The following is a 25535-nucleotide window of genomic DNA, read 5'->3' as shown; positions in this document are numbered from 1 at the left end:
TCCAACCACCTCACTCTAGTGGTAGTGGGGAAATAGCATGGTGATGAGGAGTATAGGTACCATTTTCCTGCCTCCTTGCTGTGCTGGGGAGGGGGGGGGAAGAGTGCAGGCTCTGTTTTCTACCTTTCCTGCCTCCCAACAGCATGTGTGGGTGAGGAGTATGATGTCTGAATATGATTATGCTGTTTTCCCCAATGAATATGCATGCAAAAATAGCTTGAGGAGACAGAACCTTCACTTGGCCTTGGTTTATAGTTGTGTAATGTTTAGTGGAGATTTTTGTGTAGCATGGTAACAGGGATAGGTTCCCTCTTGCTAAATTGTCTTATATAAGCATTTTGGCTAATGAATAACATTCTTCTGATCAACAGGTGGGCAACACAAGGTTTTGATTTTCTTCAAGCCATAGAGCCAGCTTTTATTTCAGCTCTGCCGGAAGATGACTTCTTGGTAAGTCTCCCTTTGGCTGTCTTTAAGACTTTCCGAGGGGGCAAGAAGGGCTCTTTTGAGGGTTGATCAGCATTCACTGTCCTTGACTGATACTTGCTGACTAAAGATACCACACAGTGACATTTGTTGTTTCAGCACTTCTTACTTTCTCTCTTCCAGAGTTTACAGGCTTTGATGAATGAATGTATTGGCCATGTAATTGGAAAGCCTCACAGTCCTGTTACAGGTTTGTACCTTGGTAAGGCAGCAGCTATGGTTTCTTCCTCTGGAACTTTACAGCTGTAGTTTATAGAAATGTAAGTGTTAGGTAAAAAGTGAATGTGTTCATTTGAAACTCTTATCAGTTACCACAAAAGAGGTCCCTATATACTGACCTGGGTGGCCCAATCTCATCAGGCCTGGTTAGTACCTGGAGGGGAGGCAAGCAGGGCAAACCACCTCTGTTCATCTCTTTCCTTGAAAACCCTATGGTCACTGTAAGTCAGCTGCAGCTTGATGGCATTTCTACCACCATCCCTATGTAGGTCAGCTTTCAAATACGCTGACTGGATATTGATCTTTTTCACACCTGTATTTTCAAAGGTACTTTTAAGTACAAAGGTACACTGCACACCCATCCAGCCACCTACCACCCAGCAGCCATGCTTGCGGCCTGGGAAGTTTCTTACTGCGGGGGGGGGGGAGGGGAGAGGGAGCCGCGGCCCGGCGCCATGGCCTTCGCGGCCCGGCACCGGGCCGTGGCCCACAGGTTGGGGACCACTGCTTTACGATACTTTGGGCTGATCCTGCATTGAGCAGGGGGTTGGACTAGATGGCCTGTATGGCCCCTTCCAACTCTATGGTTCTCCTGCAGAAAGTCTAGAAGCAAAGAAGTTTCTTTTATTTTAAAATGAGGTCATGAAAATGAAGAGAGATGCTCCAGTCACATTAACAGATGTGCATTCTCATTGTATATTGCTGTACATTATATATTGCTGGTCCTTTGAGTAAAGGAAATTAATTCTGTGCTGTAATTATTCAGTCATCAAAGGTAGACTGGAAGTGATTTTCTCATGCAAGTTTAGGTTCATTGTGAAATTTATATCAATAGTCAAGCTAAATATTTATTTTAAACTATATTTCCAAAGTTGAATTTTTCTTAATTTAGCTTGTACGTTTTAAGCTTCAGACACCCTTTTTTAAACACAAATGTTTTTCTCAATTTTTATATTACTTTTATACCAAATGGAAGGGCTTATAAAAAGGGAGAATACTTTATGTAATAGTGTTTATAATTTCATTTTGTTAGCCAGTGGTCTAGAATGTTATGTTGTACCTCCCAACTGTTAGCTGGTAGATGACAACCCATTTTTTAAACCTCACTTACACTGGGCTGTCAGCCAATCTGAACACACCATGAATCTTTCCAGTTACTATTTGCAAAAGATGGCTTTCAGCCCAGTTGCTGCCACTTTAAACAATGTGCATGAACTGGGCCTCAGTAACAGTGCATCAATGCAGCATGCATGTGTTAGGTATTTTCTCAAGCCATTTGAATTGTCTCCTGTTCATAGCTATTCATCGGAATAGTCCTCGTCCCGTGAAAGTACCACGATGCCATAGTGATCCCCCAAATCCTCATCTCATCATCCCAACGCCTGAAGGGTTCAGGTATTAAGAGCAGATCTAATCCTTATTAATCCTTATTATTTATAACAGAGGGGGAGAAGAGGGGAAAATTTCTGAAGCAGTTCAGCAGCTTTACCATCTTGAACCTTTCAGTCTGTCTCTGGAGAAAAGAATATTTGCATTTTCCCAGCATTGATGCCTATAGTGTTTTGTATGTTGTGCCTTTGCAATGTCTGTTGCTATGTGTTTTGTGGAATGTGATTGCTCCCATGGGATAGTGGCTGTGAAATCAGTAGTGATGAGTGACACAGCTCCACCCTTTCCCCCTCCCCTTTCATGCCTGAGCCATGTTTAATATTCCTAATGTTTGTTTCTCTTCTGTTTCCCCTGATGTGTGTGTGCTTTTGAAAATGTCCCGCTGCAGTGCTGTAGCTAGCTTGTCTCCTTTTTTATTTAAAAGAAAGCTTCAAAAGGCAGTAAGGCCATGGTCTCAGTACTATCCAGCTGCTTCAGGAACTATCACTTGATTTCTTTTTCTGCTCATAACTTTGGCTCCCTCATCCTTCTGAACAAAAGGTGACAAAGAGCAACACAGCTGTCCCCCCCCCACAATATGAATGCCCTTCCAGATTATCTGCATGAGGACAGAATAGCATGCTAATGGTACACATGGAAACAGGCTAGCGTGGTTTCCTTTTTACCATTGTGGTTGCTGATCAGTGCAGTGGCAGTGGGTTTTCAAACATGGCCAGTTCCCTGTCCCCTTCTCCCAGCAGCAGCCATCACTTGGAATGCCAAGGCTTTCCCAATCTTCTTTGAAAGAAGCAGTTTTATATAGTTACACCAGCATATTGATACGGGCCAGGGACTTGTGTGGTGTATCTTAGGTTCCCCCCCCCCCCACACTATTTCTTTGCTGTTCTGGAAAGACAGTTACAGCCTCCCCTTTTTTCCTGCTTCTTTCACTACTTCCCACTCACCAGCCCCACCTATCTTTATCTGCTCCTCCTGCCTTTAGCTTTCCCCAGGAAAACTGGTCAAGTTGCATGATATCAGTCACCAGGACAGAATGGGTCCAGTTGTATGATGGCTGGCTGAGCTAGGCTTAGTCGTGCAGTGACAGCCAGGCTGGGCCCAGGCACATTGTAGAGAACCGACAAGGAATTGTGTAGAGCTCTTAACTTTCTCCCGTATCCCCTTTCCTTTTTTTCTCTCCCCCTGGCATCCCCATAGCCTCTCCTTTTCCTGTGAGTCAGTTTGGTGTAGTGGTTAGGAGTGCGGACTTCTAATCTGGCGTGCCGGGTTCGATTCTGCACTCCCCCACATGCAACCAGCTGGGTGACCTTGGGCTCGCCACGGCACTAATAAAACTGTTCTGACCGGGCAGTGATATCAGGGCTCTCTCAGCCTCACCCACCCCACAGGGTGTCTGTTGTGGGGAGAGGAATGGGAAGGCGACCGTAAGCCGCTTTGAGCCTCCTTCGGGTAGGGAAAAGTGGCATATAAGAACCAACTCTTCTTCTTCTGTTGCTTCTTCTAGTCTCTTTCTCCACAATGAAAATGGCAAATGACTGACTGAATTAATGACTGGCTGGCTACCACATCTTAGATCTGTGCCAACTTCTCAGAAGGGGTGTGTCACCACTGTTGGAGTTTATACGAATAAAGCATATACGAACCAACTCTTCTTCTTCTTCCTCTTCCTCTTCTTCCTCTTCCTCCTCTTCCTCCTCCTCTTCCTCCTCCTCCTCCTCCTCTTCTTCCTCTTCTTCCTCTTCTTCCTCTTCTTCCTCTTCCTCCTCTTCCTCCTCCTCCTCCTCCTCCTCCTCCACCCACCCACCCACCCACCCACCCACCCAACTTTTAATCTGCTCCTCCATTTTCAGCTATATTTATAATTTATTAACTTCATTTATAGCTTGCCTTTCTCCCCAATGAAGAACCAACGTACCTTAAAGCATTCTCCTCTCCTCCATTTTATCACATAACCACCTTGTGAGCTTAGGTTAGATTGAGAATATGTGACCGGCCTTTGGGTCACCTAGATCCTTGCCTGAAGCTGTAACCACTGCAGCACACTGGTTTCTGTGGGGTGGCTGCTGTTGAAAAATGCAAGCAGTTGGTTCTGATCTGGCATGTCTGTCCATGGTTCTAGATGCCAGATTTAAGTATCCACTGTTTTGTCTATTTTGAGATATAGGTATTTTGGTAGCAGGAAGTATAATAGGTTCTGCTTTGCTCCTTATATCTCAATAATCAAACAGGGTGTAGGCTTTCATTTTAAAATTAGATCTTGAAATTCACAAAACCTGTTATTATAATAACAGACTATTGATATAACAAATTTGAAATTGGCCATTAGGAAAAAAAGTCCCCTGGTGCTGGCAGAGGAAGAGGCAATGGCCACTGTGAGGGCAGGGCCAGGGAAAATAGAGATGTCATTGGCAGGAAAGTCTGAACTTTTTCACTCACATAGCTGCCATTTTGCTTTAAGTGCTGATCTCTCAAAACTGCTAGAAAGACATTTTTAGAAATATATGAGAACACCTGGAGAACCCTGAAAAGTCCACAATTTGTACCATGATGCTGTCAAGAAGCAGTAATAAAAAGGGCTTCCACTAGCCTTGAAGAAGAGTTGGTTTTTATACCTTGCTTTTCACTCCCGAAAGGAGTCTCAAAGCAGCTTACAATCACCTTCCCTTCCTCTCCCCACAACAGACACCCTGTGAGGCTGAGAGAAACAGCTTGTGAGAACAGCTTCTAACTGGACTGTGACTAGCCCAAGGTCACCCAGTTGGCTACACATGGAGGAGTGAGGAATCAACCCCAGCTCGCCAGATTAGAAGCCGCTGCTCTTAAACACTGCACCAAGCTGGCCCGGTCATCATTGTGAAAATGGCCTAGTATAGTGTTATTGATGAAATCCAGTTTTATTAATTGCCTGAAGGATCCTCAGAGAAATGAAATGTAGCAAATAAATGTTTTGTTGGGCTGCTGCTCTCTTTGGGTCGTAATGTGCATACGTGAGCATGCATTGGCCTCTGATATTGCCACTCTTATCTAGAGCAGATTAAGAAAGATACCTGAATATGGTGGCATTTCTGCATCATAGAAATGGGAGGGTTATCACGCTAACTAATGTGCAGTTTCACTTTACACCAAAACTTCTGCTCCAGGATTAGTCCAAAATAACCTTAATAGTTAAACACTCAGTATTTTCTTCTTCATAAATAGCAAGATGAATTTCCGATATTGATTTTGATAATATTGATTTTGATATTTATCAATGGATTATCTCTTGCATGCTGGAAACCGACAAGGTTCACTGTTAAAAGCAAGATTTACATAGTAGTCTGGGAACTGTACTTGCAATTAAATCTGTCAAAATTCAAATAATTTTGCTGTTAAAAAAAGAGAGGACTTTTCACAAGATTTTTTTCAGACTTCTGTCTGAGCCACTGTATTTTTTTTAAAAAAATCCATTAAAAAAAGCACAGGCCAACCCTTTTCCTGAAGTTTTTCTTCTCGCTGCAGCACAAGGAGTGTCCCATGTGATGTACGGAACCACTGCAGCGCTGCTCTTAGTCGCCCCGCTCCCATCGGTGGTGACTCAACTCAGCCAAAACCTGTCAGCAGTGCAAATGATATCAGGTAGCTCCACCTCGCAATGTAGCAGACTCATTCCTGTTCGTGTCACTCATCCAGTTTGCTTGCATTGAGATACCAGTAGTTCCATTGAGCTCCATTGTGCGTTAAATGTGATTTACTTGTTCTATTAAAGGTGTGACAGTGTTTTGTTTTTAAATAGCACTGTGCATGTTATATGTTCATAATAAAAAATCAGCCTTTTTTTGCATGTTTGAGCATAAATTTTCAGGTTTCCTTGTTTTAGTATCACTAACGCATGCAGTTCATTTTCTCTAGCTCCATTGCAGCTTTATTGTAGCTGATGATTGCTAATGAACTCAGATTGAAAATGGAACTTTTAATTTTTAATTTAGCTGGAGCTGTAAGTTTCTACCCATTAGGAATATGATTTTTTTTACTGAACCCTTTTAAAAAACAGAGTCCAGTAAAGGTGCTACTGAACTCTGATTTTATTGTGCTACTTGAGACCAACACAGCTACCCATTTGAATCTATCCTTTTTAAAAAGTTACCTCAGAGACAAATCCCCAGATATTTGTTTAGAATATTAAATAATGCACAGTGCAAAAATGCTACCATAATTCATTTTTCATTCTTCTTTCAAGTGCCCTGTATTACAGATAAGTAGAAACCAGAGCAAATGTAAAACATTTGTATTCAGGCCATTAATATTTTCCATTAATTGTTTCTTTGCACAGGGGCTTGGATTCCGTGGCCATTCCCCCTATGTTTCTCTTTGGCTCCTGTGCACTTTCTTTCTCTGCTGGCTGGGGCTTTCATGTACACCAGATCAGTTCTCTTATTCCCCCCTCCTGGGAGTCCTACATGCACAGAAATGCTAGTGGCAGCAGAAGTGAGTGCCGCAGCAGCAGAAGAAAGCCTTTGCAGTGGCCTGAGAGAAGCACAAGGAACAATATCATAGGATTTATTGGATTCCAGAAATGTAATGTTCTGGCATTCCACCAGGTTCTTTCGCGCCCCCCCCCCCCACACACACACACTTTCTCTTGCTTATGTTCTTTCTTTCTCCTGGAACTTTTGAGGTCCTCGTTATTCCCCCTTGTTGTCTCTGATACCGCTTCATTTTAAAGTAAATTGAGCTATGGCTACTCCCAAAGGACTTATGGTCCACCTTCACAAAATGCAGCATAAGAGGGGTTTCTGATGGTACCTGGGTATCCTAATGGTGGTCTAAAAAGCAAACAAATTCCTATTGCTTGGGAAATCTGCCACCATTGAATAGCTCTACAAAGATCAGTATCATTTTTATCCCTGCCCCCCCCCCCCACCAGTCATGGCTCCTTCCATGTATGTCCAACTTCTAGTGTCTTGATATGTTAGAAAAGGGGAGTGTTAAAGTGCTACCTAATGTATGTATGTCCTTTAAAACAGAGGTTCCAGTGTCCCTGAAAATGATCGACTGGCTTCAATAGCTGCTGAGCTGCAGTTTAGGTCCTTGAGCCGCCACTCCAGTCCCACCGAGGAACGTGAAGGTGATTGCCCTTGTCACTGTGCTAACATATGGCAAATTGCCATATGTGGTTTTCTTTAAACATGGTATCATTTTGCTTCAAAATGAGACTTTGCCAAATTTGCCTGGCTTGTGTTGTCATCTAATGGCTGCAGAGTCCTCGACAAGTTAGAATCAGTCTTTAAAAATAGGTCGCTTCCATTAGGCAGGTTTCCAGACTGATCTCACTGTTCAGGTTATGAAATTTTTTATTGGCATTATTTTATGTATTGCATTTACATGAAATTGCAAAAGGTAGCGTACAAACAAATGTTTGTTAAACTTGATAATAATAGCCAAGAAATCAGAATCTGATAACAAATCAAACGTCACAAGGAACAATTAACCTAGAGGGACACCAGATACTTAGTTAACTGATGGTATTAACCTTACCAAAAAGGTCTTAATTATCCTATGTGGAAGAAGAAAAAATAAAACCAGACAGTCTTCTAGGGAAGGACATTTTTTGAATAAGTATAGGTACTAGTATTTATTTTGTAGTGAGATAATTAATAATTAAAAAACTCAGGGAAGAAAGGCAAGGTAAACCATTGTGTTGTGATGGTGAAGTATCAGGTCAGGATCTGGGAAAATAAAGGTTCAGATTTCCACTCTACCGTAAGCCTTGCTGGGTGACATTGGGCTAATAATGGATTTTCATGGATTTTACAAGGACAACATGGAAGATAATGTGCAGTGACACATGCTGCCCGGAGCTCTTGGGAGATAGGTGGGGTAAAAATGTACCAAATAAAATAAAATATACAAAAACATTCTTGCCTTTAGTATATGACCCAAATAAACCTTTCTTTGTAATAAAAGAAGCATCTGATTTGTGGACAAATGCTTAGAGAGTAGAAGTTCAGTATTTTTTCCTATATGCATAAACATTCAAGTTTATGTATATACTAGCTTCAAAGCCCATTCCTAAGAACGGGCCTTGAAAGGGCCCCCTCCCCTGGTCCCCGGCCAGGCAGCTTAAGTTGGCTCTGGGCCACAGCTCGCAGCCGGATCAAGTGGGGTGGGCGGGGGCTAGCCAGCTCATTAGCATTCCTGGAACAGAGCTCCTTAGCAGGCAGTCAGCAGGCTTTGGAGGCCCTCGTTAGCAGGCCCTCCACCATGACCCTTTGCCCAGGGTCCTCTCCCCTTACCTGCTGCTGGCTCAGGCACTGAGGTGTGTCTGAGAGCAAAGAGGCTAGAGTCCAGGGATTGCTGGCTGCACCCTGATTGGTCCTATTCCAACTCAGACACCCAGGACACGTTCCACCCCCTAGGCTATTTCACAAATATTAAGAGGAACAATGGATAAGGATTTGTGCAGCATTGACAACTGTTTCCCATGAGATATTTATGTAATTGATAAGGGAAGTGTTCTTGAATGTGACATATGCTTGTTAATTGTTATAAAATATTCACATTGGAAGAGCATATCTATCTCCATGGAAGACCATAATATGTCAATTCTAATCCCAAACCTTGGCATCCCGCATTTTCTCCTTCAATTCTTTTTCAGTTTTACGTGTTTTCAGAAAGTGAGATTGTGCCTGTGTAACCAGTAAGCTTAATACATGTGCCTACATAGAAATGTCCATAAAGTTTTTACTTGTGATAGTCATATATGAGCTAGAAGTACAAATATATTTGGTTATACGCAATTGCCATGATTTAGACAACCTTTATGGAGACCATAGCAATTGTACAGAAATATATATTTTAAGTTCATAAGCTAGTTTTCCCAAATATATGCAAGAAGATATCCAGGGGGTGGCACCATGCAGTGCATGAATTAGCTTTGAACTTTACCTCAATCAGATGGTTTGGGTGTTTTTATATGATAAGGAAATCATGTGTTTCAGGTATCACTTATGGATTCTAAATGGGAACTTAGAATATTGCAAGCTTTACATTGTTTTTCTGCTTATTTGAAGCAATCCTTCTGCTTTTCATTTTTTTCTGACTAATTTTCACATGTACAGTTATTTGTTAAGTAGCTATAAAACCAGTACTCCATAGCACTGTCCAGTGGTGAGGTGCTCAACACCCGGTTTTAACAGGAGCCCTCCTTCTCCTTCATGTCTGTCTCTACCCTAATGGGCAGCTTTGTTTTTTTAAGCCTTTCATAATTTTGAATATTTCTAAAAATGTACATAGGAACCATTAAAACAGTGGGTGAAAAAACAGGTTGTGACTTATTTGGAGCCAAAGTTTACCACAGCTATTTATTCTTACAGAGCCGTCTTATCCTAAAGGAGATTCTAGCGGGTCAGCCCGAAGAAGCTGGGAGCTTCGAACATTCATCAATCAGACCAGAGGAGGTAGTTACTTTGCCAAGAAAAGCACTATAGATTACTATTCGTATTATGTACAATTTTTGGAATTCTCTAAATGCAAATTATTAAAAACTGTTACCAAATCTAAAGGGCAGCCATCAAGCCAGTGTGTGCAATTTTTAAACATTTATTCCATAATTTATAGTCTGCCTTTCTCACTGAGACTCAAGGTGGATTACACCGTGCAGGACAGTTTTAATCAACAGGAACGGGGCATCCACTGTACAAAAGTATACAGTAGTGGTTTGGACTCTAGAAATCTGAAAAACAGCGGAAACAAAGCAATAAGCATTAATATGACACGTTAAACAATTCAGAAATAACATAGCTGATTCATACTTCCAGCAATAGATACAGCAATATAGAATACAGCTCTTATCCCTTTATTAAAGCAATTATCTGAAACATTTATTTACACAACAGTCCTAGTACTTGTGTAAAAAAAATCCTCCTGAATAGTTCTTTTTGCATAGTTTCCTGAAAGCCAGGATGATTGGGAGGTTTCTTGACCTCATTGGGTAGACCACTCCCCAAGATAGAAGGAGAGTTGGTTTTTATACCCCATACCCAAAGGAGCCTCAAAGCAGCTTACCGGTGCCTTCCTTTCCTTTCCCCACAACAGACATCCTGTGAGGTAGGTGAGACTGAGAGAGCTCTGGCAGAAGTGCTCTGTGAGAACAGCTCTAAAAGGACTGAGACTAACCCAAGGTCACCCAGCTGGCATGTTTATATGCAGTTGTACAGTCACTGGAGACTTGTGTACAGGCAGTTGTTGTATACTCAGCAGAGGCACATGTATAAGCAGGTGTTGATTTTGCCCGTTTGAAGAGTGACACCTGCTGAATGCCTGCTCCAGTGGCAATGTTATCATGATGGAGTGTGGGGGAAAGGCAATCAAACCGATACGATGAATCCAAACCATGAAGTGCTTCGTAAGACATGGACAATATACCTTGAATTGAGCCTGGTAGCTGATGGACAGCCAGGGGAGTGACTGCAAAAGGCATGTAATATGCATGCTCAACCTAGCTCCTAAGAATAGTGGAGCTATGATATTTTGTACCAGCTAGAATCTGCAAACTGAACTGGATGGGCAAAGATTTAGCACACAAATGATTGCTTTAAGAGATCTCAGGATCCCGTCAACACCTATCACAGTAACTGGGTCAAAAGTAGCCCATAAGACACAATCAAAATTTCTCTGTTCCTCTGAATTTTCCCAGTTTTTTTTTTAAGGCCTGTTCTGTGACATGTAAGTTTATCTTTGTGGCAAAACCAGTCAAAGTCCACGGTGTCTGAAAATGCACTGGTACAATCAACGCTTCTGTACTGTGTCATGAATGCAGTTGCTACTAAGCTGTTCCAAGAAACCGTGTCATGAATGCAGTTGCTACTAAGCTGTTCCAAGAAACAAGGGGACTGGGATGCCCATCTCTATTTAGACAAACAACCTGTTGTGTGCAAAGGAAAGAATCACCCCACTTCAAAGCAGTGCAACTTGAAATGCAGCATACAAAGTCTTACCCAAATTCCAGATTATTCTGATTCGATCAGCTCTTACTCTATTCCATACTTCTAATAATCCTTCCCTGCCCTTCCAGGTAATCTTATCCTCCAGTGAGTTCTATCCCACCTAATTTTTTTGTCAGGGTAAGCAGCAGTTTTCACTGGTTTCCCCATTCTTTGACAGGCCTTCAGGTTGCTCCCAGTCAATTCCTGAGGGTCCTCCAAACCCAAGTATAGCACTTGGGGGGCATTTGGGGCTGCTGCAGGAGGTGGTGATATCTGGAAATTGTGCTTCTGTTAATGGGAATCCTTGTGCTTGTGGAAATTGTAGGTTGGATCCTGGAATAGGAATGGCTTTGTGTATTATTTTGGTAGCATGAGATCAATATTGTGGCTCACAAGAAAGAAATGTTTACATAACAGAGCTGGTTCACAAATCTCACTTTTTCTTTTTGCTTTTAGACTCTGCCTCCAGGCAGGGGCCCATGGAAGCAGTTCAGAAATCAATTCAGCTATTTGAAGAGAAAAGGTACCGAGAAATGAGGCGGAAAAATATTGTTGGCCAAGTCTGTGACACCCCTAAATCTTACGATAACGTCATGCACGTAGGCTTAAGAAAGGTGACTTTTAAGTGGCAAAGAGGAAACAAAATTGGTAAGTACTTAAGTGCCTCTTACGTTTTATGAAATGCAGATCCTACCCAAATATCCTAAAGTTATTTCCCTGCCTCGACTATTCACATTTAAAAAAATATTTTACGCATTTCTCGTAGGGGAAAATGTTGATGAGACTTTGCATTCTGTTGCTCAAGACATTTAAATTGATCTAATGCAGACAGATGACATCCGTCTTTCAGTGTGCCTCTAACTTACACCTGTGGTTCCTGACTGATATGCATGTAGAAGTTTGCTTCCATGTATTAATCTCCTTAATCAGTACTGGAATTTGTATTTTTAAAAACCAGCTTGGATGTTCATAGCTTTGCTTTGTATATTCATTTAAATTGTAGAACTCACTGTCAGTGGATGTAGCGATGGCCACTAGGTGGCTTTAAAAGGTGATTAGACAGATTGATGAAGAATAGGGCAGAGTCTACACTTTCTTTATTCCATTGTCAATCCTGTTGAATTCAGATCGCTTTGAACTTGGGACTTCCTCTCCCTGCTCCTCCCCATTGAAACAGGAAAGTCTTCTGCACGTTGGTTAGGGAGGCTCAGAAGGTGGGGGGGGGGGCTCTTTCTTTCTTTTCCTGAAGCCTCTTTCTTTTCTTGAAGGGCGGGGGGGAGAGGATCGAAAAAGGTAGGGGAGGGAGGAAAAATCCAGGACCAACAGAAGTTGAGAGAAGTTAGGGACTTCTCCTTTAAGGCAAGCGTGTCACATGACCAGGTGCAGCCTATCAGAGGTTATCTACCACGGAGCTTTCTTTATTCAGGATTAACAGCAGTCTCAGATATGGCACAATAAAGGTAGGGTCACTCCGGATCAATCCTTCTTGCTGCAGAAGGAAAATTAAAATCGCCCAAAATCCAAACTGAAATCGAATTCTGTGTAGAGGGCAGGGACTGAATCAATCTGGGGTTGGAATAAAAGCTCCGTGCAGTTTACACCTAGGTCTATCAGCGGCAGGACTCTTCTTACTTTAAGCTCTATATGTTACTGCAGTTTCTAACTCTTTACAGCTTGTGAATAACATTTATACTGATCAATTAGAAATTATTCTGTTCATGCAGTTGTAGAAAGTTAGCTCTTTGGATCCATTCTTTTTTTTGCTGCTCAGCATTATTTCCATTAGGAGAAAAGGAGCATATGTATCACCTGGTGTTCAGTTTTCATCTTCACAGGCATATTTCAGTTAATGAATGGAATTAAGCTTTTGCTTTATTAGGGACTAGATTTAAAGCCCATTTTAAAAAGCAATAAAATGGGAGCTAGAAGGGGGCGATGGATGGCGCGGTGATGTGGAAAGAGTTCTGTGTGGGGCAAGGGGAAGAAGGGCATGGTGTGAGTCTACCACGGGGGAACCTACCTTGGCGAGCCATCTGCGGCGTGAAGGAGGTGAGGAGGGCGTCCGCGGCCATGTTGTGGTGGACGGGAGAGCGAGGACTGAGCGCGGAGCAGGGGGCGGTGCGGTGGATTGTGGCCGGCGAAGCAGAGGGCATGCAGTGATGTCTGGGGCCGCGGTGTCCCGCGGAGCGTTTCTGTGGCGGTCTCCTCCTGTCGGCAGCGATCTTCGAGGGCGTTGGCTGGGCACGTCGTCGTCTGTGAATTGGTCCTCGTGCCGGGGGCGATTGTGGAGGCCGCAGGCTGGGTGTGCCGGCGCCGGCGAAGGTGGGACGGCAGGGAGCATGGTGGCTGGTCCCGGCGGCGTACAGGTTCCCGCGGAGCGGTTCATCATCAGCGTCGGCATCTCGGGGGCCACCTTGCAGGGTCCAGGCTGGGCGCGGCGGCAGTGGCGACTGGCGGAGGTTGGGGAGCGTGTTGGCTGGGCGACGGGCCTGTGCATTGTTGTTGGAGGTCGGGTCGCAGTAGCGGCAAGCGCAGATTGAGGGGCCGAGCGAGGAGAGTTCGGGAAGGGCATCCTGTGAGCGGAGGGAAAGCGATTTTCCCCGAGCCCAGGGAAGTGGAGTGAGGCTCCTCCGTGGCAGCCATCCGGCAAAGCGCACCTCCCAATTGGACACTTGGCCCTGGAGTGCCACTCGGAGGAGCGAATCAGGAGCCGCTTCGCGGCTCCTGATTCCCTCCTCCGAGTTTTTATCCCGGACAGAGCCCGCCCTAACTCCTCCCACACAGCCCTTACTCTTTTATTTAGTCCGTGGCGCCCGTGGCGCCACGGGCGGTTTAAAGATGTTCTTAGGGGACTTAGCCCGAAGAAAGGCGAAAGATTTATGCGATCTGAAGAGAAACCCGAAGAAAATTTTGTGTTTGGAAGGTCTAGCAATACAGATGTTACTCACTTAACCTTAATTTAATGTTAACATTGGCAATAGTTACTTTTAGATCTCAGATGAAAAAAAAATTTTGTGGGTCACTTTCTGCTTGCAAAAGATGTACAGTTGTAATGCTGTCCAACGGCTTTAATCAGAATAGGAATACAGTCTTTCTTAGCTGCCTGAAGAGGAAGGTTGTTTACTGATACCTTGGCTTCAGTAGAACGTGCTTCCAGATAGATATGTACGTGGTTAGAGTCACAATTGTGTAGCATATCATACAGTTCTTGCGATTGCATTGCTCCCAAAAACTATCTGCCTTTATAATCTAAAAGGTTACATTGAGCCAGCTGAGTGTAGTGATACAAAACACTACTTTCATTTTACAAAATTGTTCGCATTAATTCATAAAAGTAGGGGAAAGTGCTATGGTATTGGCCATGCAATGTTCGTAGGGGGAGGGGTCAGATGAATCTTGGTTAATTCTCTTGAACTATATTTTCGGGGTACTTAGAGCACTATTCTTGTAATTTTGCAGGAGAAGGTCAGTATGGGAAAGTGTATACCTGTATCAGTGTTGACACTGGTGAATTGATGGCTATGAAAGAAGTAAGTAAACTTTGGATTTGCATTTAAAAATAGCAACTGCTTTTAAGGGAAACTCCCTTCTTGCAATCATGCATAAATTCCCTTTTGTTATTGTTTGTGAACTAAGAATTTTAAACCTTGACGAGGGACTTTTGGGGCTGGCATCTTATATGGATTGAAAGAGATTTAGAGATTTTAAATATATATATATATATATATATATATATATATATATATATATATATATATATATATATATATATATATATATATATATATATATATATATATATATATATATATATAACTTTGAAAATCATCTTGAACTTGAAATAAAAGACTTTCTCTGTGAAATAAAATTACCTTGATGAATAAACTAAAATTTGCTTTTCTGACCTACTGGCAGTATCAAAAGAGACCTGTAGGTGGCTTTGGGGGGTTTTCAGTTTGCTCTGCTATTCAATGCTAGTTATTGGCAGCAGCATTATTGAAGAACTCCATCTTTTGCAGATAAGGTTTCAACCAAACGATCACAAAACCATCAAAGAAACTGCAGATGAGCTGAAAATTTTTGAAGGCATTAAACACCCTAATCTGGTTCGGTACTTTGGTGTGGAGCTCCACAGGGTAAGTTCATATTGGTTATTTAGGCCCATTATAATAAAGGCTACAAGCCGACAGTAAGTTACAAAATCTTTGGCTCCTGTTTTGTATCCTCAGATAATTCTGTAGCTTTACGTAAACCAGTCAAATAAGTTCCATAAATGGCATGTTACCTATAGTTATGAGCCTCTTGTGGCACAGAGTGGTAAGGCAGCAGACATGCAGTCTGAAGCTCTGCCCGTGAGGTTGCGAGTTCAATCCCAACAGCCGGCTCAAGGTTGACTCAGCCTTCCATCCTTCCGAAGTTGGTAAAATGAGTACCCAGCTTGCTGGGGGGTAAATGGTAATGACTGGGGAAGGCACTGGCAAACCACCCCGTATTGAGTTTGCCATGAAAACGCTAGAGGGCGTCACCCCAAGGGTCAGACATGACCCGGTGCTTGCACAGGGGTACCTTTACTTTACCTTTACCTATAGTAACAATTGACATGTGATTTATTTGTATTAGAATTATGTTTGCCCTTTTAGTGTTACAGCATATGTTTTTTGATGATATAAACTTGTTGATGTATTTTACCTGTATCCCTATTTGTGTTTGTTGCAGCAAATGGTTGTTGTGTTTATCCCTTGATGGTAGAAAAGACCTTCTGATACCATATGTACAAAAAATGCATGCATTTAGTTAGAAACATATCCAGTGTTCTGCATACAGAAGATGCAGTGTGACCTAGAAAAACTTCTTTGCTCACAAACTACAGGAAGAAATGTACATATTCATGGAATACTGTGATGAGGGCACTCTGGAAGAGGTGTCAAGGCTTGGTCTTCAGGAACATGTCATTAGGCTCTACACAAAACAGATCACAACAGCCATCAATGTTCTGCACGAACATGGCATAGTTCACAGAGATATCAAAGGTAAGCTATTCTACTTAATGATTTCATTTTCTTTTTTAACATTGTCCAGCAGGTTATGAGCTAACTTACAAGCAAATGGTGGTCAATCAGAATCCACTGTCAGGCATTTGTTAATTATTTCATGGTCAAAATCTCGACACTCAACCATAACCTCTCTCCAACCTTGGACACAGAAAATGAACTAGAGGCCCATTGGCCAACTCTGGAGGGAATGATGAATGACTTCAGACAGCTCATGCTGATTGAAGTAGACAGGATGCTAGCCTCAGCAAGGCCGGCCACTGCTAGACCTCTGCCCCTCATGGCTACTTAAAATGGCTGATGAAAGGATAGGGGCTCCCTTCTGAGAGATAATCAACCTCTCCCTCTCAAAGGAGGATTCCCAGAGGGGCTGAAATAAGCAGTGGTATGCACCCTGCTGAAAAAAGTATCTCCAGATCCGCTAGAGCCCACCAACTACTGACCTGGTTTGCATGTAGCTTTTCCGGGAAAAATGGTGAAAAGGGCTGCAGCAAACCAAATAGCCACATTCCTGGGTGAAGCTTCATTCCTAGACCCATCTCGGTCAGGTTCCCAGCCTACCCTTATCCCTGATCAGGAAACTACAACTGGTCCAGAATGCAGCATCCAGGGTCATCACAAGAACGTTGTGGGGGTCCCACATCAGGCTGTATTCCAACGGCTGCAATGGTTACCAGTAGAATCCTGGATTCATCACCTTTAAGGCCATATGCAGTCTGGGCCCAGTGTAATTGAGGGACTACCTCTCTGTCTATACCCTGCAAAGAGCTCTACGCTCCATAACCTCCAACTGGCTGGTGATCCTTGGCCTCAAGGCACCTTTGACCTCAACCAGGGCCAGGTCTTTCTCCGTTCTGTCCTCACCTGGTAGAATGAGCTCCCTGAAGAGATCTGGACTCTGTCAGAGCTAACACAATTATACAGGGCCTGTAAAATGGAGCTCTTCCACCAGGTATTTGGCTGAGGTAAGTTGAGCCAATAACATTTACTGGGACCTCCAGAAACCCTCTTCCCATACAGACTTGCCCATGGACACATCAAGAACACTCTAGAATTGACTAGCCTATGGGATAACGGCTGGCATGTTGACGTTTCTGTTGTCAGTGATTGTTAATACTGAATGTTATTGCTATCACTGTTTCTGCTGTTGTTAATATCTGATGCTATTACTGATTTATATTGCACATGTATCATGACTCCCATGTTTTCTGTAAACTGCCCTGAGCCGGAAGGGGAGGGTGGCATATAAATATAATAAGAAATAAAATAAATAAATATGAATACACACAGAGAAACTGCCTTATCTTTAATCAGACCAATTGGTCTGTCAGGGTTAGTATGTCTACTTTGGACAGTGCTATTCTCTACTCCAAAAAAATGTAATAATAAAGCATGAGGCTAAGGTGAGAGAAACTCCAGATAACTTAAATTATCCTAGCTAACATATCCTGTGTACACCCTTTCTGATCCAGATAGAAGATTTTTAGATCTTCTGCAAGATATTTGTCTTTTCTGGGGCAGAATGTGCATGTGGCAGTTTAAACTGTTCATTTATTCGATTCGATTTCTATACACAAATAATTCACTTGGGAAGTAAGTTGAGAGTGCTCAGAAGGGGAACCCGATGTGCTTAGATATTAGAGACCATAACACAACATAGGCTAGAAGATGCTGTCATGTCCAGATTGCCAGAAATCAATTTTCCACATTCTGGAAGGCAAGTGAGGGCTGGGGTTGATTCATGTGAGGATATCTTGCCTCCTGGTGAGGTAAAGTGTAAACTATTAATTTGTCAGTAAACTCTCAGTTTGTTAATTGAGGCTGACCACTCTGGAATAAACTGCATTCATTTAGCTTAAGTTCTTATCTGACTTTCAACTGGGAATCAGTGTTACTTCACCTTATTTCTTTCTTAAAATCACAGGAGCAAACATCTTCCTTACTTCTTCTGGGTTGATTAAATTGGGAGACTTTGGCTGCTCAGTAAAGCTAAAGAATAACACACAGACCATGCCTGGTGAAGTGAACAGTACTTTGGGGACTGCAGGTAAGACAGATGCTTTAAGAACACCCTTACAAATAACACGGATGGTTGGCCAATAAAATATTCTGTTTTCTTAACATTATTATTTTTTTAATGTTCACTTCAGAGTTGCTTTCTGAGATAGCTTTACATTGTTCCTTTAATTGAACTCCATCGTTCATCTCTCCTAGGCCCATATAAGTATGTAGCATTGTGCTGTGATAGGAAGTGACCTGAGAACCATGTTGTCCACTTCCCTTTCCCTTCAGCGGGTTCCATGGACTTCTCCATTTCATAATTCTTTCTACAAACAAAAGAGGCACAATGCTGAGAAATGTACTGAGGTTTATCTCAAATCTTCATACATAGCATTTTTTTTAATGTATGCGTAGTCCAGAGAATCTGCAGTCTGGACCTATGACCACAAATAGCTCAATATTAGTGGTCAAGGCAAGTCACTCTTTTGGACCTTGTTTCTGGTTTGTGGATGATTTTTCACATTAAGAGTGCCACAGATGGGTGATTATGCCAACAGTAACTGTAAAGCAAGACACTGTAGAATTGGTTACCTTATGTTCTTCTCCTACATGTATTGTTTCCTTTGTAATTGGAAAGGTGTGAAGACTTGATAAGACCCCAGTGTCAGTCAGGTTCCCTCCAAATCTTAACTAAAAAAAACATTCAAATCAAACATATATGCTACTTTGACAGTAAATGATTGCTGCCAAGATGAGGCTTTAATAGTCATTCTGACTACTAGACTTAAAAAAAAAAAAAAAAAGATTTTCCCACTCACTCCTCCATATATCCATTACTTCATAGGCTTGCTGATATAGAATGTTCTCATTGGCCTGGTAGCTTTCTGTTGATATTGGTGGTGGACTGCCTCAAAGGTTGGTCCTCTTGAGGCAGATGTAGCCACAGACATAGCCGAGGCCAGGGGTAGTCAAACTGCAGCCCTCCAGATGTCCATGGACTACAATTCCCATGAGCCGTTGCCAGCGAACGCTGTCAGGGGCCCATGGGAAATGAAGTCCATGAACATCTGGAGGGCCACAGTTTGACTACCCTAGCCTAGGCTATCTGTGCTTTTTGTCCTGCCTTCTCTTTGAGGGCAAATCCTCCTTGCCTTCAGCCTCTCTCATCCAGCTCTTGGAAAGCCAAGCCTGGTAACTTTCTTCATTTCTTCTTCCTGAAGCTCTTCTGCCTTAAGCAACAGTCACTTGCTTTACTAAGTGAAAATGCATTCAAACACTTCGTTCTCTTTGCTGTTATTATTATTTATTAGATTTATATACCGTCCTCCCAGCAATCCACCTAAGAGTGATGTATGCAGAACTAATTTTTACGCAAAGGTAGAATCTTAAACCATTTTAACAGAAAATGATATTGTTTGATATGATTCTTTTTAAAATATACTTTCTGTAACTGTCCCTTATAAACTTTGAGGAGTATCTAAAGTAAATGTAACGTCATCAGTCACCCTAGACCCAAAATAGCTTTTACCCAATCCAATTATAGGAAATTTTATTATACTGGTGTTGTTGCACCCTGGTGCTTCTCTCTCACAGAGAAAACAAATGTCCATACATCAGCTCAGTACATATACACATCTCAAACACTTATTGAATCGAATAATAATAATGGTGATGAGAAACATAAGAGAGGTTACTTAGCATTATAGAAATGGCAAAGTTCCCTCTTTTGTTATACTAGAATTTTAGGTCACACAATGGGGATAATTAGCAGTGGACTGTGGAAAGAAAAAGAAAATGTATTGCTGTTATCACCTGTTGTTACCATATGTTATCTGTATGTTTTTCCTGTTTCCTGTAAACTGCCCTGAGCCTTCAGGGATTGCGGTATATAAATATAATATAATAAATTAAATAAATAAATAAAAGCACTTCACAAAACAATTACCTTTGAGAATTCACTGCCACAAAGGGTGTAGTAATAATTGTCAGTTCAGCTGGTCTCAGCGTTGTAAACTTTCTAGACAGCTGGTTGGCTGGCTACTGTGTGAGCCAGGATGCTGGACTATATGGACAGAGAGGTGATCCAGCAGAACTCTTCTTGTGTAGCCTAGTATCTAAAGAGCCTGAATTGAGTTGCAAGTAGAGGTTCCTAGTTCAGATTTCTCCTGTGCCATAAGTGGGCTGAGGTAATCCAGTCTGCTCCCTCATTCTAAATATGGGGTACAAGAGAGTGACTCGTGAGGAATAATGGATCAGGAGAAATCACACTTCCTCTCAAATTCTCCTTCCCTCTGGCAAAAGTTTCTGTTCTTTTTCACCATCACCTCCTTTTATTTATCACAGAATTCCAGTGGTATTTTGGTTATTTTGTGACAGTGCTCTTAAGGTATTTTTTTAAATTCAATATTAATTTTTTCTGAAAACCCTGGAAGTTCCTAGAATTCTAAATCCAAGCTGTGTTGTCCCCATTGCATAGACTTGGCTGTTAGCTGAGGTACCTGTCAATAAGGATTGCTCAGAAAAGGGGTGTGAGAACCACTTTGCAGTCTCCAGAGCACTCAAAAATGCTTAGTTGACTTCATTTGTATGTTTTAGCAAGCAGTTTGGAATATAATGATTCCAGGGGGGTAACTGGGTATATCAGTAAAAATGTGGCACTTCAAAGGTTGACAGATTTTTATTCTGTCATAAGCTTTTGTGGATGCCAGCTTTATTTATAAGAATTGATGCCTTTTCAAAGCTGTGGCAATAGGTCAGAGTCAAGTAATTTCATGCCAACAGCTGCTCTTCTCTGATTTGGTGTATAGGTTGTTATTCCAGCTCTTATATGTTTCCATTTCATCTTGACTTTTCAATGTGTGGGCACACATCATTGCTTAAATATGATTATTTTATAGAAATGGACTTCTGCTTCTGTAGCAGCTAACCATGACTCCCCATGAAGGCATTTGTGTTTTACTGTGCCAAATGGGAACTATAAGCAATTAATAAGGGGGATATCTACGGTAAAATGAGCCTTGTGAGAATATTTTTATAGTAAGCATTTCAGATTTCAGACAAGGAGCTGAGGATAGGTCGATTTCTGTCCCATTTGTCCTTGCTAGTAAGGAAATGGTAACTGGTGATTTATTGTTGGTTTCAAAGATTAATCAGTTTGTTTAGAAGCCTCCTGTTCTGTCTGTTGCATAAACTGATGCTATTGTGTATGTTGTTTCAAAGCATACATGGCTCCTGAAGTAATTACTAGAGCAAAGGGAGAGGGCCATGGCCGTGCAGCAGACATCTGGAGCCTGGGCTGTGTTGTGGTTGAAATGGTCACTGGTAAGGTAAGCATGTTTTGCAAGATCAAGCCAGACATCAGTATTGATGCAGCTGTGTGGCAATTCCAGATATTCTGTTAGTGTCATTGAAAATGTTGAAGAGGGATTGTATTTAGGATTTTAGGATTATTTTGGTTGTACTATTAAAGTGGACTTAATTTGGGGATGCATTATATCAGTTTGAAAAAACCTGAATAAAGGGTTGTGCGAAGGTTTGTTTTGCTTCCTCACTAAGAAAGACCATATGCATACATCCCTTATATCAAGTCAGATCCCTTATATCAAGTCAGATCCTGGGTTAAGTCCCCTTTGCTCAGGAGGGTCTACTCTGAATAGCAGCAGCTGTCCATGATCTTTTCCAACACTTACTCATTATGCCAATAAAGGCTTCTGTATCTGTATCTTCCAACACTTACCTGCAGAGCCTTTAACGGGAGATGCCAGTGATTGAGTTGGGACCCTTTACATTCAAAGTAGGCCGAATCGCACAAGCCTAATTCAAAGTATTTCTCTTCCATTAAGGCACAGGTGTTGTATCAGTGAAGATTTAAACTTTGGGATGTAAATTACAATCTGTGTAACTCATGTTCTGGCTGTCCAAAATACTAGTATCCTCCCCACCTTTTGAAAAGGGATGTGTATGAACCGCAATATTCAAGTTTGGTTTGGGATGGTCCCAAGTCCCAAGCTGAACTGTGAACTAAGCTGAGCTGGAATTTCTGCGAACCAGCCTGTTCTTCACAGCTGGGAGGAAGGGGGTGGGGGATCACCCAGGAAAGTTTAACTGGCTGGCAGCCATTTAACCCATCCTAGCAAAACAGACATGTTTAAATGACCTGAACAACTGAACCTGGCAAAAATCTGGTAGATGTTTGTGGGGCTACAAATCTGGCCAAATTCTGGCAGAATTTTAACTCATGATCCAGTTTGTGTTCATCCCTTGTTCTGAATATGACCATAGTTTTTCTGTTACCAGGTGGTAACAGTGTCAGACTAGGATCTGGGAGACCGAGGTTCCAATATCCACTCTGCCATAAGAGCTTTCTGGGTGACCTTGGACCCAGCCATAAACCTTCAATCGAATCATCATAGGGTAGTTACTGGAAGAAAAACTGGTAGAGATGATAGTGATCTAAGCTACTTTGGGTTGCCATTGGGGAGAAAACGGGGCATAAATATAAGGTGGGGTATAACTCTTGTAAATAAGGAAACAGTTCCATGTTTTGAGCAGTAGAAAATTCTAAAGATGAGAGCCACAATAATTGGATTAGAGTTGAAGGCCTCAGTTTACTTTTTTAACTCAAAAATTCACCGGCTTCTTTATGCTGTTATAAGCTAAAGTTGTTTATACCACTGTTGTCTCCCCTCCTGTTTTTTCTCCCACTAACTACCCTATGGTTTTTATCATAGAGTATTTTTTATCAAAGAGTAGGGTGAGGGTGTGAAGCTAGGCCCAAGGTCACCCCGAAAGCCCAAGCAATGTTGAAAGTGTTCTAAGCTTCTGATAATGGGCATATAGTTGTACATCATATTCCTTGCCCCTTATATAATTATGAGATAAATTGTCATACGCATTCCAAACTGAATTGGTCATTTCAGTTGAAGAAAGGGACAATTAAACCTTGCTGTTTTCTTTTAGAACTGCCATTCTTTGCATTTTCATCATTTAATTAGTTGCTTTATTATAAAAAAATGGAGAACACTTATCAACACTGTTCTATATGTACATTGAAGTTCTATATGTATATTTATTCAAAAGAGTGCATTGGCCTAATTTTGTGCCATATTGCACTTATGGCAAACATGCCGTATTGTTTCTACCTCAGTGGGGGAAGTCATCCAAGGCTGCTTAGGTCAAGTTCTCAGGCCAGTAGCAATTACCATTAAGCACATGCTAAGAAATCCAAATGCAAAACAGCCCTTTCACTACTACTTTACTTCATTGCAGAGGCCCTGGCATGAGTATGAACACAACTTCCAGATAATGTATAGGGTAGGAATGGGTCATAAACCTCCGATTCCAGAAAGGATAAGCCCCGAAGGGAAAGACTTTCTTTCTCACTGCTTGGAGAGTGATCCAAAGATGAGGTGGACAGCTAGTCAGCTCCTCGATCATTCATTTGTCAAGGTGAGTTAAGTTTGCTTGGTTTTGATCAATCATAAGACTCCCAAGGCTAGATTACTGTCATTGTGCTGTAGATGGGGCTGCCTTTGAAAATAACTCTGAAACTGCAACCGTACGACATGCTGCAGCTGGTTTGTTTTCTGCAACAAGCAATCTTATTTCCTTATGTCTGTTTATGAAGGCTTTCCTTTGGATTCTAGTTTGTTCCTGGGATCCATTCACGACGCTTGGTTTTACATGTAAAGACTTACATGTGCTTGCATTAGATCCACCTATCTTGAAAAACCATCCCTCCTAGTAAATGTACATTCACCAGTTACTTTTCTCCCTGTAACTGCGTATTGCCATCCATTCATGGAGGGAGGTGAGGTCAATAGCAGCCCCAATGTTGTCGAATGGGCTACAATTAGACATATGCAGGGTATATTCCCAGGCTATGTTCAAGACAGATTGTTTTATTTCCAAGACCTTCTTAACTGATCAGTTTGTTAGTGGTTCTGAAGGTTTGTTTCGTTTCACTGCATGTGTTTTGGCTTTTGTATACCCTTTTGAACCATTCACAAGCAGAACCATTCACAAGCAGCTTCTTAGCATGCGTGAGGAACATAATTTTCCCTGTAAAAAAGAAGTTTTATTAATTTGATCATGGTAGTGACCACACTTTGACTGCTAGCCTGCAGCGGGCAGGTCACTGTTCGTGAATACGAGCCATTCAGTTGTCTAGCACTTTGGAACCTTTGCATAACCTCTGCAACAATAATGTTGTTAGGTGCGAAGTCGTGTCCCACCCATCGGGACCCCATGGACAATGATCCTCCAGGCCTTCCTGTCCTCTACCATTCCCCGGAGTCCATTTAAGTTTGCACCTACTGCTTCAGTGACTCCATCCATCCACCTCATTCTCTGTCGTCCCCTTCTTCTTTTGCCCTCGATCGCTCCCAGCATTAGGCTCTTCTCCAGGGAGTCCTTCCTTCTCATGAGGTGGCCAAAGTATTTGAGTTTCATCTTCAGGATCTGGCCTTCTAAAGAGCAGGCAGGGCTGATCTCCTCAACAATAATATTGTCCTATTATTTAATGGTTCTTAGGTGTGCACGGATGAAGAATGAAGTTATACACATTGCGGCCTCCTGTACTCTGGTGAAGTATCTCTCAATCACTACTGTATGTAATATTTACATAAAGACTGTGCTGAGAAATGGTATGAAGTTCCAAACTTACCATGACTCAAGACTGCCCAAGTGACCGGAGTCACTTATCCTGCTGCTCTCGAACGTTTCCCTTGGCACGTGTTGCTCCTGTGACAGCGCCTGCGAGTTTAAAGAAGCTGCATGTTTCAGTGAAAGTGCCATTACTACTGTATAATGGACCATGACCCTATTTTTGTTCCTCCTTCTCAGTTTCTCATATGATTGAGAACTGTCATGTTAATATGTAGTATTTTTGAACTTTCTAGGTTCGAAAAAACAACAAAGGTTAGTGTTATATCAGGCATTCTGGACCTTATTTTTAATCTCCTGTTTGTTGAGTGCACTGACTGTGAACTTCTACCTTATTTTATTTTTGTTCTTTTTTTTATTGGCCAGCTTCAGATTTGTTATGCAAAGGCTGATTGATGAAATTTAAGAAGCTTTTTTCTCAATAAATGGTTTATTTTAGGAAGTCTTTGGTGCCTTATTTCACTGCCACCACTGAATTTCATCAAAAGGCTCAAAGGGTTCAGTTCAACACTGTTTTGCAGACAGGTCTAGATTGGAATAGGACCATTGTAAAGATCACACACACCCTGCCCAATTCCTTGGGCAATTATGTAACACCTTTAGAGCTTATTCACAATTCTGATTTACTTCTCTAGTTTCTCTACCCAATTCCAAATGCCTGAAAGCAACTGGCATATATGCACTTAAGTCCTAAATGCATTGCCTTGCACATACAGGCTCTATCAAGTTCAGAGGAACCTTATTTCCAGGAAAGCTTTCTTAG

General features: G+C 42.0%; 1 protein-coding gene across 4 annotated transcripts in view; it reads left to right on the top strand.

Moving 5' to 3' along the window:
* Positions 1-25210, top strand: part of MAP3K4 (mitogen-activated protein kinase kinase kinase 4) — a 75190-nt gene extending 49980 nt beyond the window's left edge. Inside the window, exons 14-27 of one of the 4 annotated variants that reach the window (XM_077348151.1) lie at positions 372-450; positions 610-688; positions 2004-2100; positions 5593-5709; positions 7098-7198; positions 9447-9530; positions 11514-11705; positions 14517-14587; positions 15077-15193; positions 15928-16087; positions 18033-18155; positions 21329-21435; positions 23378-23557; positions 24641-25210. In XM_077348151.1, coding sequence (XP_077204266.1) covers positions 372-450; positions 610-688; positions 2004-2100; positions 5593-5709; positions 7098-7198; positions 9447-9530; positions 11514-11705; positions 14517-14587; positions 15077-15193; positions 15928-16087; positions 18033-18155; positions 21329-21435; positions 23378-23557; positions 24641-24661 — 1528 coding nt within the window. In that variant the 3' untranslated portion in view covers positions 24662-25210. The remainder of the gene's footprint in view (positions 1-371; positions 451-609; positions 689-2003; positions 2101-5592; positions 5710-7097; positions 7199-9446; positions 9531-11513; positions 11706-14516; positions 14588-15076; positions 15194-15927; positions 16088-18032; positions 18156-21328; positions 21436-23377; positions 23558-24640) is intronic. The other 3 variants (XM_077348160.1, XM_077348177.1, XM_077348168.1) reach the window with 3 other exon arrangements.
* Positions 25211-25535: the final 325 nt, after the last annotated feature.

This window comes from Paroedura picta, chromosome 1 (genome assembly GCF_049243985.1).
Source record: "Paroedura picta isolate Pp20150507F chromosome 1, Ppicta_v3.0, whole genome shotgun sequence".
NCBI classification, from domain to species: Eukaryota; Metazoa; Chordata; class Lepidosauria; order Squamata; family Gekkonidae; genus Paroedura; species Paroedura picta.
This window is presented reverse-complemented; position numbering and strand designations above follow the sequence as displayed.